Source organism: Myripristis murdjan, chromosome 17 (assembly GCF_902150065.1).
Source record: "Myripristis murdjan chromosome 17, fMyrMur1.1, whole genome shotgun sequence".
Lineage (NCBI taxonomy): Eukaryota > Metazoa > Chordata > Actinopteri > Holocentriformes > Holocentridae > Myripristis > Myripristis murdjan.
The window spans coordinates 23,727,516-23,744,727 of NC_043996.1; the positions used below are offsets into that span (position 1 = coordinate 23,727,516).

The window sequence follows — 17,212 nt, forward strand, 5'->3', positions numbered from 1 at the left end:
CTCGACCTGTGGGCACGGCAGAGTTGAAGAAGTTAAATATCACACAGGAAACAACAGCAAAATTTACATGATGGAAATCAAAAAATGTAATATGGTTTGTTGTTTTGCATGTTGAAAACAAAAAGAAAGGGGAGGACAATGGACAAGGACAAGGGGAGCAAATCTAAGAAACAATTGAAAACCCAGACTTTTAATTTGTGCAAGGCATCCATTCAATCAAAAAGTTGCAAGCTTGTGTTTTACTGAGGTTTTATAGATAGTGATTGAGGAAGCGTACCTGATGTCCGGAAGCCAAGAATCACAGGGTGTAAAAGGAAGGACTTTGGCCTCGAGGAACTGCTGTGTCTTGTGAGAGATGCTCCCAAACCACAAGTGAGCGACAAAGGCAGGGATGTGCAGGTGACTTCATCTTCTCTCAGGTATGGAGCTGAACATAATTCTCTAAAGTCTGCAAAGAGAAGAGCAGATGAACCTAGACAGGAATGATCATGTTGTGTCCATGCAACGGTGTGATTTGTAACTTCAGAATTTTAAAGTGTCTGAGAGTCATTTGCAACCAGATGAATGCTGACTTTGAGAAGCACAGTTGTTTTAAAACAATGTTTAGATTATATATATCTATTAATTTTTTTTTAAGGATAGGACAGCAAACTGCACATTTTTTTGCATCAGTTTAATTTTATGTTGTTTGCATGGCTAGCATACTGACGTTGATACTGAAGCGTAGCGTTGAGTTCACTGCCTGAAGCACGGGAGTTTGCAAACATTAACAGAGTCATATGACAGACGGTGGGATAAACTGTTACATAATAACACAGATGAAGGTTAAACTTTGTCGCCCAGCTGTGCGCTCCAGTTTTTGACAGAATGATGAATCCAGACAAAATGATATATGTATCCTAAATGTGACTATTCTTGAAGTTGCTGCTGTGAGCTTTGAGAAGAGCAATGAAGAGAAATGCTCATAGGTTGTTAGTAATCATCTAATTTTCTGCATTCACAATATTATTATAAACTGCTATGACTCAGTTTCAAGTACTGACACAAAATAGTCCTGCTTCCGACAAAGACCTTTTTAAATTATTGTTACACATCAGTGATCTCTCCTCAGTTTAGCTGCTGTTGAAGGGATTTCTATGGAGGTGCACAGCCTGAGGAGGACCCAGTCCTTGAAGAGCCTGTCTGGGGTTCATGAGGGGTCATGGGTGCCGCCAGCTTTCACCCGCTGGGACAGGAAGTCTGTCTCTCAGCTTGTGCAACAGTAAGTGCTGCATGATACACATGGACACACAAATTTGTTTTTTAAACTTTATTTAACGAAGCAAAGGTAAGCAGGCATACTTGCTTTTATCCAGCAGTGTCCTGCTTCACTGTTATGCAGTTCAGCACCTTCACACTGGGAGCTGCATGGTGTTTGGTGCCTCACTCATGCATGAGCACATCAGCGGTGGTTATTTATGGGTGTCATACCATGCATCCATGACATCCTGGGTTTGTGTTGAGTCTGTTCCAGGACATTTGCCCCATCTCAACCCTAACTCCACCTCCCACCCAACCCCCTTTTACCCCGGTGGCTCCTGTCTCTGTGTTTTGTCACCTATCTAATAAAGGCAAGAACAGCAAAAAATATAATAAAAAAGAAAAAAAAAAAGAAATCAGTGGCTGTTTAGAGAGCACCGAGTATAACCACCCCTTCAGGACTCTGATCTGAAAATATATTTTAGCTTGTGTAAAGTATCAAAATTGTCACACTGTATTCCCTGCATTGTACTGTGCTGACAAACAGATTAAATGTTTTGAGATTAAAACATATTGCAAACAATATCTAGTGAACTAAAATATGGCCACATTAAATTATTCTTAATTTTAAGGACCTAGTGGAAGCCCCTCGAAGACCCATGTGGGTCCTCAGAGCCTATGTTGACAAACACAGCTCTACACATCTGCTGTCCCATATACATATTATATAGTACATAGACATGAAGAGGAAATCACTTTGACTGAGATGTTATTAGAAATTTGTTCACAATGTTGCTCTATAGACTCACAGTGCTTTTGTGCAACCAGGTACCAAAGCTGTGGAGAGCTCAGGATTTCAGAGCAAAAAGCAGAGCATAAACTCCAGGTAGCAAAGCATCCAACTTATTGATCACTGTATTGATCACCATAAATGCTAAATATATAATCTATTACGATACCAGTACCGAGGAAGAACCCACAAATAAGTCAGTCACTTTGTTCCAGGGGTCTAAGGTGAGCAGCAGGGTTGAAGTCTTTGAGAGTCAGGCGGAGGGCCGGTGGAGGACGCTGCACAGTGCGGACCACCTGGGGTCTGGAGGACGCCCGGGCCTGACCAGGAGCCGCTCCATGGATGCCCTGCCCCGCCAGGAGGCTTCAGGCATCAGCGCTCTGCGTGACCTGTTTGAGTCCAAGGCCGGCCTGCAGCAGGACTTCTCCAGCAGCCCCCGCCTGAACACAACATCTGCTACTGGAAGTAAGACAGGGAGAGAGCGCCCCCTGCAGGGCTGGAAATGCAACACCACTCATGGAGAGGACATGTCCACTCAGGTGTGTGCTTAGGGGTTTTCAGCTTGACCATAAAAAAATTTTTTTTTTTCTTTTTCCAGTGGGTTTTGATGAGGCTTTCTTAAGACCAAGAGATGCAACTTTGAGATTGGGATTTGAGGTTTATTTATTCAACAGGGACTGTGCATTTTTATGAGCAATTAAAATAAATGTAAGCATGCCAGTCTCAGATTCTACATGCTAAAACTTCATTTATAGTCCCTTGAGTGGGTTTATGTTAAACTACAAAACAGATTAGAATGTGTCATGCAAAGGTATGAAAATGTTAAAATACAAGGCACAGCCGGAAATAATGTTACGACACATGACACAGATAAGTAAGCTTCATGCAAATGTCCACAAGCACATGCTGAAACATATAGATATCATCTGGAGAGCTGGGATGAGTTCACTTTCTGATCCCATGGAGGAACAGGATCCTTCAGCGAAAGTTACAGCATGAAAATAATCAGGATTGGAGGTTTTCACGCGACTGGACATCACATTTAAGGTTAAGGTTGTTTTATTGTCTCCCATGGGCAAAAATGGACTTGGATCAGGGACTCTACTGCACACAAAACAAAAGCTGTCACATTCACAGTGCATCTCTCTGTCATATAATACAAATTTGAATACAAATTACATACCAGGAGCGCAATCAATATATCTACTGGCCTAAACCCTTGCTCATACATGCCCAGACTTACCTATATTACACTGCTCTGTGTAAAGTATCTCCTAAGAGACATCCTAAGAGAGATGACTACACTATATTATTGTAACGATGAGTGGTTCCTCATTGTACAGCATGTTATTGATTAACAGAGCGCTCCCCGGCCGAAGAGAAGGACGACCGTAAGTGGACTCCCGGAGTCTTACGCCAGAGCGTCCAGATACTCACATGGTGAGTAGTGGTGCTAAATTACATGTTTACAGTCACTGTGGGATCTGATATGGGAGATGGAATGGGTGAGGGCTTCTTGCCAGGTTTCCTTCAGAGGAATGAAGTCACTGCTGTATTTTAGTGCCACAGTTAAGAATCAGTTGTTCTCACACTTGATGACAATTAGAAACTGCTATCAAAGCAGTTCCCAGACAATAATTGTCAGTTTTATCCATATAAGGTCTTGGCTCTTGTTGGTTATTTTTTCACAACTGAATATTGAGATGTTTTAGGTGTCTTGGATGAAGACACATCCATAAATCTCTCTGACAAAGAGAATTGTTTGAACTTGACACCAAAGTCCAGCAGTACAACATAAACATCATCTGCACACATTCATTGAATTAATCTATCTTGAGTTACCAAAGAGCAAGAATGGTCAGGGACATGACCTCTAACATTTCAAATAACACCACGTACCCCTGACAGAGGAAAGAGTTTGGTAAGCAGTAACTTCTGTTCTTTGGCCCTGAGAGTCGCAGCTAAATAAGAGGCAGCTAAATAAAGAGCAGGATGTGGCTGTGTGGATGCATAACTATGCATTCAGCCCACTTGCTCAAGATAGGACTGAGGTGGTTGCTGACAGTTATGACCGTGACGCAGACCTTGGAGCTCCGAAGCCGTGCCTTGGCCTCCTGGAGGTGAAATCGCTCCAGGATGTCGTGGCTGACTCTTTGACCCTGTGATGTGGCTGAAACTTTACAACTGAGTCACAGACAGGAGCATGACTGGCATCGAAACATGTCATCTGGACACGGTAACATCTATCCAACAGTTTCCCAGGTTTATTGACTGGGTCGATATTGTTTGAGGACAACAGAAATCAAACTCTGTTACATCATATTGCAGTTTTCTGAAAACTAAAACCACAATTCAGTAAGTAAAATACTATCTTAAGTACTACAAAAAGATTTTATACTCTCAAAGCAAGTCAAGTCAAATCAAACTCATGTACATCATAGCATACCCCTCTAAACACTAAAGACACAATTTACCTACAAATTATATCTTAAGTGCAACAGAAAGGTTTTATACTCTAAAAGAAAGTCAAATCAAATCAAATCAAATCAAAATCATTTACATCATATTATGCCCTCTAAACACTAATGTCACTCAGCTACAAATTATATTTGAGCTAGTACAATATAATATCATGATTTAAAAGCCGAATTGGTCTCAGAAAAACTACTTATGGTCATATTAACTGACTTAACTTATTACAATTAGGACAATACTTTGAAATAGTTTCCTTTGCAGCCTTATCAGTGCACCACTTTACCAAAGTAGAACCACCACTGAGACCCTGCATGTGTTTGTTGTTACGCTGCCCACTGAGCACCTAGTGACACAGATACTGCAGGTCCCTCCCAGTGCCCGTTATAGTGGGTGACAAAGTAGCAATGGGAATGGGAGGCGGAGGGGAGCCCCAGTCCCCCAGTGACTAACAAAGGTGATTGACTCAGTCGAGGAGCTGCCGCCAGCTACCCTCCCAAAAATAGCCAAACTGTCCTACTGGGGCAGCGGGTCTGATAAAAATCAGCTGCCACTAGGGCCAGAGGACTAGACAGAGACACAGAGGACTGAAAAGCAGAGAGAGGCTCTGAGAGAGTCAGCGGAGCAGCTCACATCACTGAGGCCTTCAGAGCCAGTAGAGGAGCTTTACAGCAATACGACCGAGACGTACAGCCAGGTGACCGAGGGCGACGCTGGAAAGGACTTCTGTGAGTAACAAGAACTAAAAATGAAGTAGGGAACGTTGATGTAGAGCTGTTGTTAAAAAATGAATACAAATACTTTAACTGATAACTACGGAAGCTTTCAGTTCAGTTTCTGCTGAAGGTTATTCTTCTGTATAGTCTATGATGTAATGATTTTAATGTCATTAGGCTGGGATTTCATATTGCGTCAGCATATCAGTGTTTAATCACTGAGACAAAAAGGATGTTTCCAAAAGCCTCGGATAAAACAATGAGAGACCCTCACATGAAACTACAGACTCTGATGAAGAGACACAGAGAGAGGATCCAGCTGCTTCCCACTTTGCCAGTAATATTGAGTAATGTCCTTATGAGTAATATCAGAGCTACCCAAGGTCACAAATCCAAATCTCTCCTCTACATTGCTTGCATCTTCATGACGTCCTAAGTGGCGATCATTTCTCAGCCCATAATCCTTAGATATGCCTGGAATGGGAGATCAGAGGAGAGGATCAGCAACCACGGGCTTTTTTCTCTCTTCCCACCATCAGATGGGAAAATCAGAGCCACCAAAGAGGGGAAAACCAGACATACAGAACCTTTTACTGTCTAGTGTTAACACAATGAGTTTTATGTCGTTCTAACACTTATTTGTGTTTACACTGTTCTGCAAATTGGGGGGTCTGAGGCCCTCCGTGTGGCCAGTCTGGGAGGCGTAGGCCGCTTTTGGTATCCTGGTTTTCATTACAGTCTGTGAATGTGGCTTCAGTCACAAACAGCTGATGGTGGTGAAGGTGGTGCTGAGGAACAAATACCAGCTGCATTTCACATTCATTTGTACAGCTGTCGGTGGCCCAAAAGCCCTCACATTACTGTGCCGCTAATAGCTCCTCTCCATTCCTGTGTGGAGAAGAGTAAAGGAGGCTGGGCATGTGGAGGAATCAACCCAGACCGAAGAAAACTTAGCAGAAATTACTCTCCTCCTCACAAAAGCCTTGAAATAAAGGTTTTAGGGAGGTACGGACACTGATAAGAGTCTTTAAAAAAAGCAGGAAAAATTAACTCAATGGTCAGGCAAGTCATTAAATTCATTTTGCATGAGTCACTGTTCAGTTTGTGTGAACTAGACTTGTATTTCATCATCTGTTATTAGTAGCGTGTGTGAATATACAGTGATAGTAAGCAATGAGATTGACCTCTCAGTCTTGCGGGTTATAACTTCAACAGGACCAGCGCGGCACTCGCTTGCCTCATTCTGTCTGCTCACCCAGCTATGAAAATGCTTTAAGTCCAGACTCGTGAGAGGCGCCAGCTTGTTGGTCCATCCTTTTGTCCTGTGAGAGCTTACTCTGTGAAAAGAGGAGGTGTGTTCAAATCTGGCAATTAGTTACAGCTGGTTGGCCTGTGCAGCGTGCTGACCTGCTGAGCCGGGGCTTCATTTCTGCTGTTTTGAATCTCATAACAAGCTTGAAATATTCCCACACATACTAGATTTAATTGTGTTTAGCTGTCACTCAGATATAGCTTGAAATATTTATTGAATCTGTTATTATTTCTTCCAAATGTTCAAACTGAAACTGAACACTACTCCACTGTTTTTAGCTGATATGCACAAAGGAAGTTTGCTTTTTTTCCCCCCATTGCAGTATTATCATTTATTATTGCAGTGGAATTCAGCTGCAGGTTCAAATGCACACACCCACTTTTGGCCAGCTGAGGTCATTTTCACATTCTCCATGGGGTCAGGCAGTTGCATTCCTCTGGTCAGGTGTTGATGGCTTGATGGCAGAGAGCTCACACAAACAATGTGCAAACAATCCGGGTCACTCCAGCTGAGCTTGCAGTTGCTGTTGTTTTTTTTCTCTCTCTCTCTCTCTCTCTCTCCCTCTCTCTTCTTGGGCGTCATGGTCAGTCGATGTCATGCTGTTTGCTGAGGATCTCAGGCAACTGGCAGGCTGTGTGGGCTTATTTGTCTTGTCAGCCGCTGGGATCAAAGCCTCTGTTGGATGTCTTGTTTGTTACATTGCTGATCTTAAACACAAGGAGTCATACATATTTAATTTTTGCTCATTTTGCCCACTCAGTTTGGGTGCCATAAACTGCAGGTCATGCCTCAGATGGCATAGTTTCCACAAGTTAAGAGGGAGCAACAATAATGAACTGATAAGACACATTCCAACATCACTAAAAATACACAGACTGTTATCATTAAACCTGCTGCTGTTGATGCCAAGCACATCTGAGTACCACAGTTACAAAAGTGTGTCAAAGTACATAGGGCTGACTTTCCAGCCACTGCTATGCAAACTAGCATAACATTGTACAAGTTTGCATATGCCCTGATGTACAGGACAATTAAGTTCAGGAGGGCTCGCCTCGGGAGAAGCTTAATCCCTGCAGCCATAGCTGCCCTGAACAGCAAGCCGCGCTGATATGTCTGTCTACCATTGCTGTTGCTATTTATGCAATGTCAGGAATATACTGTTATGTTGGTATTGTTATGTGGTATTGTTTTCGTTGTTGTATGTTTGTGACGTGATATTCTCTTGTCATGTACAGTCAGTGAAGACGAATTTCCCTTCGGGGACCAATAAATCAAAATCAAATCAATCAATCAAAATCAAATCAATCAAATGATTATGCTGCATAAGCATATCCCAATACCATAAAACAGATAATTATTTTTCACATGTTGTCTTTATCTTTTTCAACAGATTCTATAAACAGTTAAGGGGCATTTGAGAAAAGTGAAGATATATTAAATGTGTTTTGTCTGCTTTATTTCAGATGACAAAAAGACTCCGCCACTGACTAAAGGAGAGACCCCAGTAAGACAAGGCCAGGACAGGATTTCCACATCCGCCTCAGTGAGAGACAGATCTGCTCTCTACCTGTCAAAAGTGGCAGCTACAGAATCCACAGGAGGCTCGACACAACCGGTGAGTCCCTGAAACGCCTCCCATTCCTCCTCACACACCGGGGTCAAGGGCTCAGGCTGACGAGTGGCCGCCGGTGTCAAGCAGAACAGAGGCTACTCACCAATTTTAAAATGTTAAAAATACTCAATTAAGCTGTTGCATACTATAAATGTGTAGCACATAATGTAGTACAACAGTAATAACCACCTACATACAGCACAGGAATGGGGCCTCATGTTTTATGTTACACATTGAGATAATTGGTACAGTTTTGTTTTTTGGTTTTTTTTATAAATGCTCTGATTTAAATCACACTTTATTCCTTTTGTTCAGCAGGAATTCATTGGTACCCCAGGACAAAGGGCTAAAAACATTAAGGTACTGTATGTCATTTACTTATCATCCCTAAAACAAATGTGTGGGTGCTGTGCGCTGTGTGCTGTGGAGCTAACTCTTTTACCTTGCTTGTATGACCCAAGATATTATTAATCCTTGACCTAGGACACTAGAAACAACACAAGGTAAAATTAACATTTGGGTTAAAAATTCAACAAACAAACAAACAACTGACAGTTTCCGATAAATTATTTATTTTTCCAAATCAAGGTAAAGACTCAACACATGTTCTTTTCTAAAAAAAAAAAAAAAAAAGTGTAATTACAATGGACAAATACATTTTATTCATTTATGTCATGGCTGATATTAAAGTCCCCGATTTATGCATACTGAAGCAAATTTATATGTGAAGTAAGGAACATTATAAATTAAAATGATATAGCACAATGCTATTGACAGGGCAGGATCATGGAGGGTGTAAAAGCACGCAGTTACTACTAAGTTTTTATGTTTCTTGCATTACTTTAGATATCACAGTTTCAGAGGATCACATAATCAAAACACATCTAAGGCAGATCATCATTACTATCCAACAAATAATTTGGAAAATCAGTCAGTCTCTGTCTACTGTATAATTTATACCTCTTTATATGGCTTTGTGGAGAGAATTTTGAATAGTAAATTAGAAACTAACATAAATTCCCTTTCCTTGCCACACTCAAAACGTAATGAATAGGTATAGATTTGTACAGTGTTTGCCAACTAACTGTTCTGAAGTGTTTTGCTAACCCTGGTGTGAGAGACGATGGTTTGCTGTGGAAAACACAAGGCGAGGACAAAAAAAGGTAAAGTATGGTTTCACTCACTAAGTGCATGTCAATCTAACATTTTTATATACCCTATAACTAATTCTGTTTTTGTTTGCTAAATACTGACAGTATCATTCCCATCTCTGTTTTTCATTTCAAGATGGCTGATGTAACCAGACAAATCACAGTTTCAGGACCAGCTCATGATGAGGACGACCTGCCTCTCCCCCCACCTCCCCAAGTCCCACCCAGACCCCTTGACTATGAAGGGCCCTCGTCATTAAGCAGCCTCCCTATGCCTCCACCTAAAGAAACCTTCTCAGCGTTCTACCAGCAAAGGCAAAAAAGTGAGCTGAAGAGGCTTTTTAAACACATTCACCCAGATCTGCGGGCCAGTCTCGATCATGTTGTGGATGATGAGCTGATGGAGGTGGTGCAGTCAGAAACCACTCAGGCGGCAGATGCAGCCTATCAGGGTGAAGTGCAGTCCATGAGGTGGATCTTTGAGAACTGGACCCTGGACAATATTGGGGATCCTCATGCAACCAAGAAGCTGCTGGATGAGGAAGACTTAAAAGGTGGAGATGTCAGAGGAACGTCTTCCATGTTCGAGCACATTGAGAGTCCTCAACAAAGTTCTGGGGCAATTGCTGAGAGGCAGATTTCTGTCAGAGGTGACGTCCGAACATCAACGTGGCTGTTTGAGACACAGCCCTTAGATTCCCTAAACAAACTAAAAAGAGAAGAAGGTGAACTGGTTGAAGCAGTGCTGAAAGAACCCATCCAGACAGGTGACGTGCAAGGGGCTCGGCTGCTTTTTGAGACTAGACCGCTGGGCGACTTAGGGCGCTGCGACTCCATTGAAGACCGTAACTTCCTGAAACTAAAGTCTGAGCTTCAGGAGCAGAAGGGAGATGTCAAGAAGACTGTGAAACTCTTCCAGGCAGAACCTTGCTGTGCCATCAGAGACAACAGTGGTAACATCCATGAGATTAAGTCCATTTGCAGGGAGGAGATCCAAAGCAGTAACATCAGCACTGCACGTTGGCTGTTTGAAACCCAGCCTTTGGACATCATCAATAAGGGAACTGATGGAGTGAAAATTATTCGGGGTATATCACTGGAAGAGGGCCAGAGAGGTGGAGTGGATAGAAAGAGGTGGATGTTTGAAACTCAGCCATTTAGCACAATACAAGAGGGCACGGAAGTGCAAGGGTTTGAAGCAACTGTCGCTGACTACGCAGGAGAGGCTGACGTTGGGAACAAAAGGAAGCTATTTGAAACACAGCCCTTGGCAGCATTGAAAGGAGACTCCACAGAAAGTGCTTTAGAAAAGGAAGAAATACTTAGGGGTGATGTCAAGACTTCCCTGTGGCTGTTTGAAACTCAACCCATTGAGACCCTTACTGACAGCTACGAAGTTGGACGTTTGAAGAAAATTACCCTCTCAGCTGAGGAGCAAGGAGAAGTAAAAGACAAAAAGCAAATATTCGAGAACTACTGTACAAAACTGAGCCCCTTAGTCAGAGAACAAGATATTGAAAAAGGTGATGTAAATTCATTCAAACATCTTTTTGAAACAATCCCTCTAAGCAAGATTTCTAATTCTCATGAGGAGACTGATGAGAGGAAGGAAATTGATATCACTGGAGGAAATGTGAGAGGTAACACAGCATTGTTTGAGACAACGCCTTTATATGCCATAAAAGACTCCTCTGGAAACCTCCATAAGGTCACAACAGTCAGCCGAGAGGAGTTCATCAAAGGGAATGTCCAAAACTACAAGTGGATGTTTGAGACCAAGCCTCTAGACCAGTTTGCAGAGGGAGAAGGAAATGTTGAGGTAATCAAAGGCATTACCAGACAGGAGGATACAATGGGCGATGTTAAGATGGCAAAGTGGCTCTTTGAGACACAGACAATAGATGGGATCCATTCCAAGTTCAACCAGACAGAGCAAAACTCCTCTGCACAACAGGAGGAGTCTCATAAAGGTGATGTCAAGACCTGCAAGTGGTTATTTGAGACACAACCCATGGACATTTTGTATGACAAATCCGAGAAAGTGCATGATAAAGAAACCATTGAAAACACGAATGTCAAGTCCTTCACCTGGCTTTTTGAATCACAGCCTCTAGACAGCATTAAAGACACTGAGGAGCATAATTTGAAGTTATGCAGCACCATGCAGGATTCTGTTAAATCAGAGGTTGGGGTCCAAACAGTCAAACGTCTATTTGAGACAGAAACTTTGGATAGAATACGAAAGGATTCAAATGCAGAACAAGATGTGAGATATGTCAGCCAGGTTGATGTCCAGTCAGGAGATGTCTCACGAGTCAAAGAACTTTTTGAATCCCAGTCCCTTGATGAAATAGGATGCGAAATGGTGACAGCCTCTGATGAACAGAGCCAAGATGAGCACATTCAGAAGGGATCAGTTCATAAATTCACTTGGCTGTTTGAGAACCGTCCCATCAACATGATCAATGATAAGGACAATGACGACACAAACATTCACAGAGTTAGTGATGTTGAGGGTGGTGATGTACACAACAAGAAGTTCATATTCGAAACCTTCTCACTTGACAAGATCCATGATCAACCTCTTGAAGAGGAATTCGTCTGTGTGGAAAAGCCTGTGACCAATGTTGACGTGAAGTCAAGCACCATGATGTTTGAGTCTCAGCCACTGTATGCCATCAGAGACAAGGAGGGACAGTTTCATGAGGTAACTACTGTGAAGAAAGAGGAAATAATGAGTGGCAATGTGAAAGGAGCTAGGTGGATGTTTGAAACCAAGCCGCTTGATGCCATCAAGGCAGAAAATGAGGTTTATGTGATCCGAGCTGTCACTCAAGAAGATGTCAAGAAAGGAGATGTCAAATCTGCCAGGTGGAAGTTTGAGACACAACCTCTGGACACACTCGTTAGCCGAGATGAGTCCTCTGTCAGGGTTGTAGAGGACTTTGGAAGCAGTAATGTACAGCTGAACAAACAGATATTTGAATCTGAGGAATCTCACAAGCAGTTTGTGAGAATGGTTAGTGTCACTGATGTTCAGCAAGGTGATGTCCGGACCTCCACCTGGCTCTTTGAGAATCAGCCCATTGACAGTCTGAAAGGGGAATCTCAGGAGCAAGGAACAGTAAATACTGTCCATCGGGAAGACACCCAGAAAGGAGATGTGAAACGCTGCACTTGGCTGTTTGAATCACAGCCACTGGACAAGATCAAGGAGCCAGATGATGCCTCAGTGCAAGGTGTTGAGGAGGACATACCTAAAGCTGATGTGAAGAGCACCACATGGTTGTTTGAAACCACACCTCTGGACAAAATCACTGTCAACAGTATTGCTGACACTCTATCCTATCTGTATCAACACACCTTTATCCATTCGAGTGGCATTATAATAGAAGCAAATGAGAATAGGAATGTTAACATGGCAAAATATCAGCTTGACAGCCAAGAGGGCCTGCAAATCCAGAAGGAGGAGGTTACGGAGGGTAACATCCGTAACATCATGTTACAACTATTATGCAAACCAACTCTAAAGCCCCAGATTTCTCTTCTCAGAGAGGTGGAGAAGGGTAAAATAAACACCACAGTAGTAGAACTCCCAATCCATCAGTCAACCTCACCCATTAGTCAAGATAGGGATCCAAGAATACAAAACATTGCTCAGACGATTGATAGCCTGCTTGTTCAGTATAAACATTTGAAAAGAGGAATCATAATGCAAGAGTCTGCAGGGGGACAAGCAGAGATGTCAGTTTACTCACTCATCTGCCACTGCGAAACCAAAATTGAGAGTCAAGACATTGAAAGGGGAGATGTTAAGTCTACTATTGGAAATCTTTTAGCTACTGCCAATAACCAATGCACTGCATCCTCCTGCAGAATAGATGAAAAGGAAAAGGGGAATGTAAACTTGTATAAAAGTTGCATTGAGAAAGGAGATCTACAATACCTGAAGAGTCTTCATACTGAGGAATCAGGAGATGAAGATGATGTTGACAGTCTTTTGGCTAAGGAGCACACTGAAATAGTCCAGGGAGATGTGAAAGAGGCAAAGAAAAGTCTCTATCAGCAAAAAGAGCATGTGGAGCGAACCATTTCTGATGTTTTACCAGGGGATGTAAAGAACACCAAAAAAGTTTTTGCATCAGAGTGCTCTTTCAACGTTGAAAGCTGTGTCCCAAAGGAAGAAATAATCCGTGGGGACATCTCATCAGCGAAGCAACAGCTTGCAGCAAGGCAACCAATAACAGTAGAAAAAGAGGAGGTTGTGGCTGGTGACATCAAGGCAACAATGCAGTCATTAGAACGGGCAAAGCAACATAGTATGTATGTGGAGCGGGAGGTCATCAAACCTGGAACTATCTATGACATGGACTTGTCGGCACAAGGTCCTGAAACAGAGGGAAACCAAGCTCAGAAAGAGGAAATTATATCTGGAGATGTGAAAGCAGCTAAAAAGTCCCTTGAAATGGCAAAGATGCAAAGCATGCGCGTGGAGCGTGAAGCCATTGTTCCAGGAAAAATATACAACCTGAATGTCTCAGCACAAGAGGAAAGCTGCTCAACGGTGCAGCAGTGTACGTCTTCATCCTCCTCCAGATGCCAGCAAATCACGACTTATCCAAAGGTCAGTGATGCAGTGAAAGATCAGGAAAGCCATATTACATATGAGGCTTGCCAACAGGGTGAAATATCACCCTGTAGTGCAGTTATAGGGAATAATTGTACACCAGACTCACTGCCACCTTTTGTAAACTCTGAGTGTAATGTTAAGACATCAGAGGAACAGACAGAAGGAGAAGTGATCAGAGGAGATGTGAAGGCAGCAATAAAGTCTCTGCAGAGTGCAGCATCAGAGCAAAAGACCCTCGATAAAGAGGACATTATAAGAGGTAACATGCAGTTAGCTCTACAATCTCTTGAGAAGTCTAGTGTAAATGTATCCAGAGGAGACTTTAAGGCTGCAATGATATACAGGAATTCAGGCAGAGCTTGTTCAGGGAGGAGCAAGACTGTTCACAAGCAGTGTGTTGTGGTATCTGTGCCTCCATCTGACACTGAATTATCTCCTTCGATTTCAGTAACTTGTGAAGAGCCCCCATCCATTACAACACAGAATTCAACAACCAGCCCTGTAGCAATTGCAAATGGAAACTCTAAATCATCCAGTTCTCAAAAGACAAGTGAGATCCCACAGGACCAGAAGCCAGCTTTACCACCCAAGCCACATTGGACAAAACCAGCAGTTGCTGATGAAAAGAATATTCTGCTACCTCCTGCTTCTGAAGTCCCTTGCCCCATTAAAGACAGCATGAAAAGCCCTGTGATTTCTCCAAAGCTGAAACAAAGCAAACAGCCTCCTAGTTTGTCTTCACAGAAACCACAAGAAAACCAAAAATACAGCAAAATAAGTAGAGACCACAAAGAGACCTTACACAAAACTTCCCATCAAAAAGCAACTGAAGAGGCAATGCGAGGCTCACATAACACCCAGGATACCAATGAAACCCAAGTCGATAGGACTTTAATGACCTCAAACTGCACTGAAATGGAAATGGACAGAAATGTGATAAAGAAAATCAATGCAGCTGAGGAGATACAGATGTGCCTTCAGAGTTATGCAGAAGATAATAAACATGAAATGAACATGAGCTTGAGGGCTGCTATACAAAACTTTGACAGAAAGGAAAGAGATGCTGTGAACAAAGTTGTTCCCGCTTTGTCCAGTAAGGTAAAAGTAGTAAATGAAGAGGTTAGCCAGCAAAAACAAACCAAGAACATCCTTGCACATCAACAGAAACCAAATCCCAACACTCCCCAAAAACAGCAGAACAACAATGAATTCCAAAAGTCTGCAATCGACATTCCAGTTGATGCGTGTCCTATGCGCCAAAATGACCACAACAAAGAACAAAAAACAGAGGATAAAGTTGTTTTCAGAAAGAAGAAGGAAAAGGAGACAGATGAGGAGCGACGACAGAGGCTCTCTGTACACAAGGAGGAGATCATGAAAGGAAATGTGAAGGCAGCCATGGAGATCTTTGAAAATTTACGGAAACGAGAGGAACTCAAGGTAATCCTGTCTCAAGTACAAGAGATAGAGGGAGAGACCAGCAATGTAGACGTTAGCTCCTTGAAGACATTATTTGAAAATGTCCCTGCTTGGATAGTTGCACCAAGTAGAAATGCTAAGCAAAGTAATAAAAAAGGGGAAAAGAAGGTTGAAGTACAGACACGGGACGATGATCTAGAAAGCATCTCCTCAGTTGACACGGCATTTGAAGATCTGGAAAAGGCAAGCAAGGAAATTATAAATCTGAAGGAACAGACATTAGCTAAACTCCTTGACATTGAGGAGGCCATTAAAAAGGCTTTATACTCTGTCTCCAATCTGAAATCTGAGGCTGACATCGCAGGCTTGTCGGGACTTTTTGACGAGTCTTTGAAATCTGAGCAAAGCTGTCACCCTGCCAACAACATCAGGAAAATCAGTATTGTGTCGAGCAAGGCCAAACCAGATCAAATTAAAGAGACAACTGAAGGGAATGTGAAAGAAGTTTCAGCTTCAAGTCCTTCAAAACAACCAGAGGGTACTGCCAGACAAGGACACAACAAGCCTCTAATCAGACAGAGCAGTTCCCAATCCTCCCCGTCATTCATCTCCATTCACTCTGCTGCCAGAAAGCCTACAGAACCACCAACATCATCCGTCACAACATTCAAACCAGAGACAGAGGCAAATTCTCAGAGTTGCCGTGGTGCAAACAGTCATCAAAGCCAGGCGTCTGCTGCTGCTGAGCCCACAAACAATTTTCACAATCCAGCACAACGCAAAGTTAGTGTTCTTGAGGTGAAAACTGTTCCAGAGGCTCCTGTTGGAATAATTGGCACAAAGACTGTCAGTGAAACATATGAGGAGACGGATGGCTTTGGCAACGTATTTGTTTCATCTAAGACTTCAACATTCGTCACCAAGCAGTCTGAGAGCAAAACGTCTGCGTTGTTTGAAGTCGTTGGCAGTCCAGCCAGATATGAAGTAATGACATCCCCCTTGATGCGAAGATCTGGTCGCCCTTTTGTAGAAAATGTGTTGAATAAAACCAAGGAGGATGGGACAGTGTTTGTAACATTTAGCCAACCACCAGAAAAGCACTAAAATGACACTTTTCCTTATATTTTAGATCACAAATTATTCCTTTTATGTATTTCACATCATGTTTTCAATGAAAAAGTTTTGTTAGTTTTGTCATAAGAATAACTGATCTAATGGAAGCATAACAATGTTGACTTTTAATTAAAAAAAAAAAAAGATTTGTCTTACAAATTTTATACTGTAACCACATAGTGAAATGTTAAATGCTTTTATTAAAGTTAAGCAATAGTTAATTATGTTCTGTTGTGTAAATGGTCAAATAAATGACAGATTAAAAGACGTGGCTGAAAGAAATTGTTTGTTTTTACATTGGTTCCCTGTTGCTATTTCACAAATTTTAAACTGTAAGTACAGTATTATTGACAAAGACAGAAATCTTCAGACAGCACCTTACAATGATTGTTGTTATTTACTAAAAGTCTAAAGCAGTGGTTTTCAAACTGAGGTTTGAGAACCTCTAAGGGGCACTAATGGGATTCCAGTTGGGCGCATAATGAGAAATAGGTAAAATTTTACTATGCAACAAAGATGACATGACATCTTAGCAAATTAATACTTAACACAACTGCTTTAAGGCCCTGGCTGAAATTCTGGTGTTATTGCATTATTGCATTACTGCACTATTAGTAAGGCAAGGCAAGGCAAGTTTATTTATATAGCACATATCCACAACAATGCAATGTCAGTGTGCTTTACATAAAACATAAAAGCAAATATAAGGTAGTGAAAAGACATTTAAATACAACTGAAGAAAAATACAAGACATTTAA

At 42.0% G+C, this 17,212-nt stretch overlaps 2 protein-coding genes across 2 annotated transcripts; both read left to right on the forward strand.

The window, feature by feature from the left end:
• The first annotated feature begins 1,136 nt into the window (after positions 1-1,136).
• Positions 1,137-14,437, forward strand: xirp1 (xin actin binding repeat containing 1). The gene is made up of 8 exons (XM_030074073.1): positions 1,137-1,261; positions 2,068-2,125; positions 2,245-2,568; positions 3,391-3,469; positions 7,993-8,144; positions 8,457-8,501; positions 9,429-13,916; positions 14,371-14,437. Exons 1-8 carry the CDS (start codon positions 1,137-1,139, stop codon positions 14,371-14,373), a joined length of 5,274 nt encoding a protein of 1,757 aa, XP_029929933.1. The 3' UTR covers positions 14,374-14,437.
• A 465-nt stretch (positions 14,438-14,902) lies between these two features.
• LOC115375221 (xin actin-binding repeat-containing protein 1-like) lies at positions 14,903-16,452 on the forward strand. The gene has a single exon (XM_030074610.1). The coding sequence runs from the start codon at positions 14,931-14,933 to the stop codon at positions 16,443-16,445; it is 1,515 nt and encodes a 504-aa protein (XP_029930470.1). The 5' UTR covers positions 14,903-14,930; the 3' UTR covers positions 16,446-16,452.
• Positions 16,453-17,212: the final 760 nt, after the last annotated feature.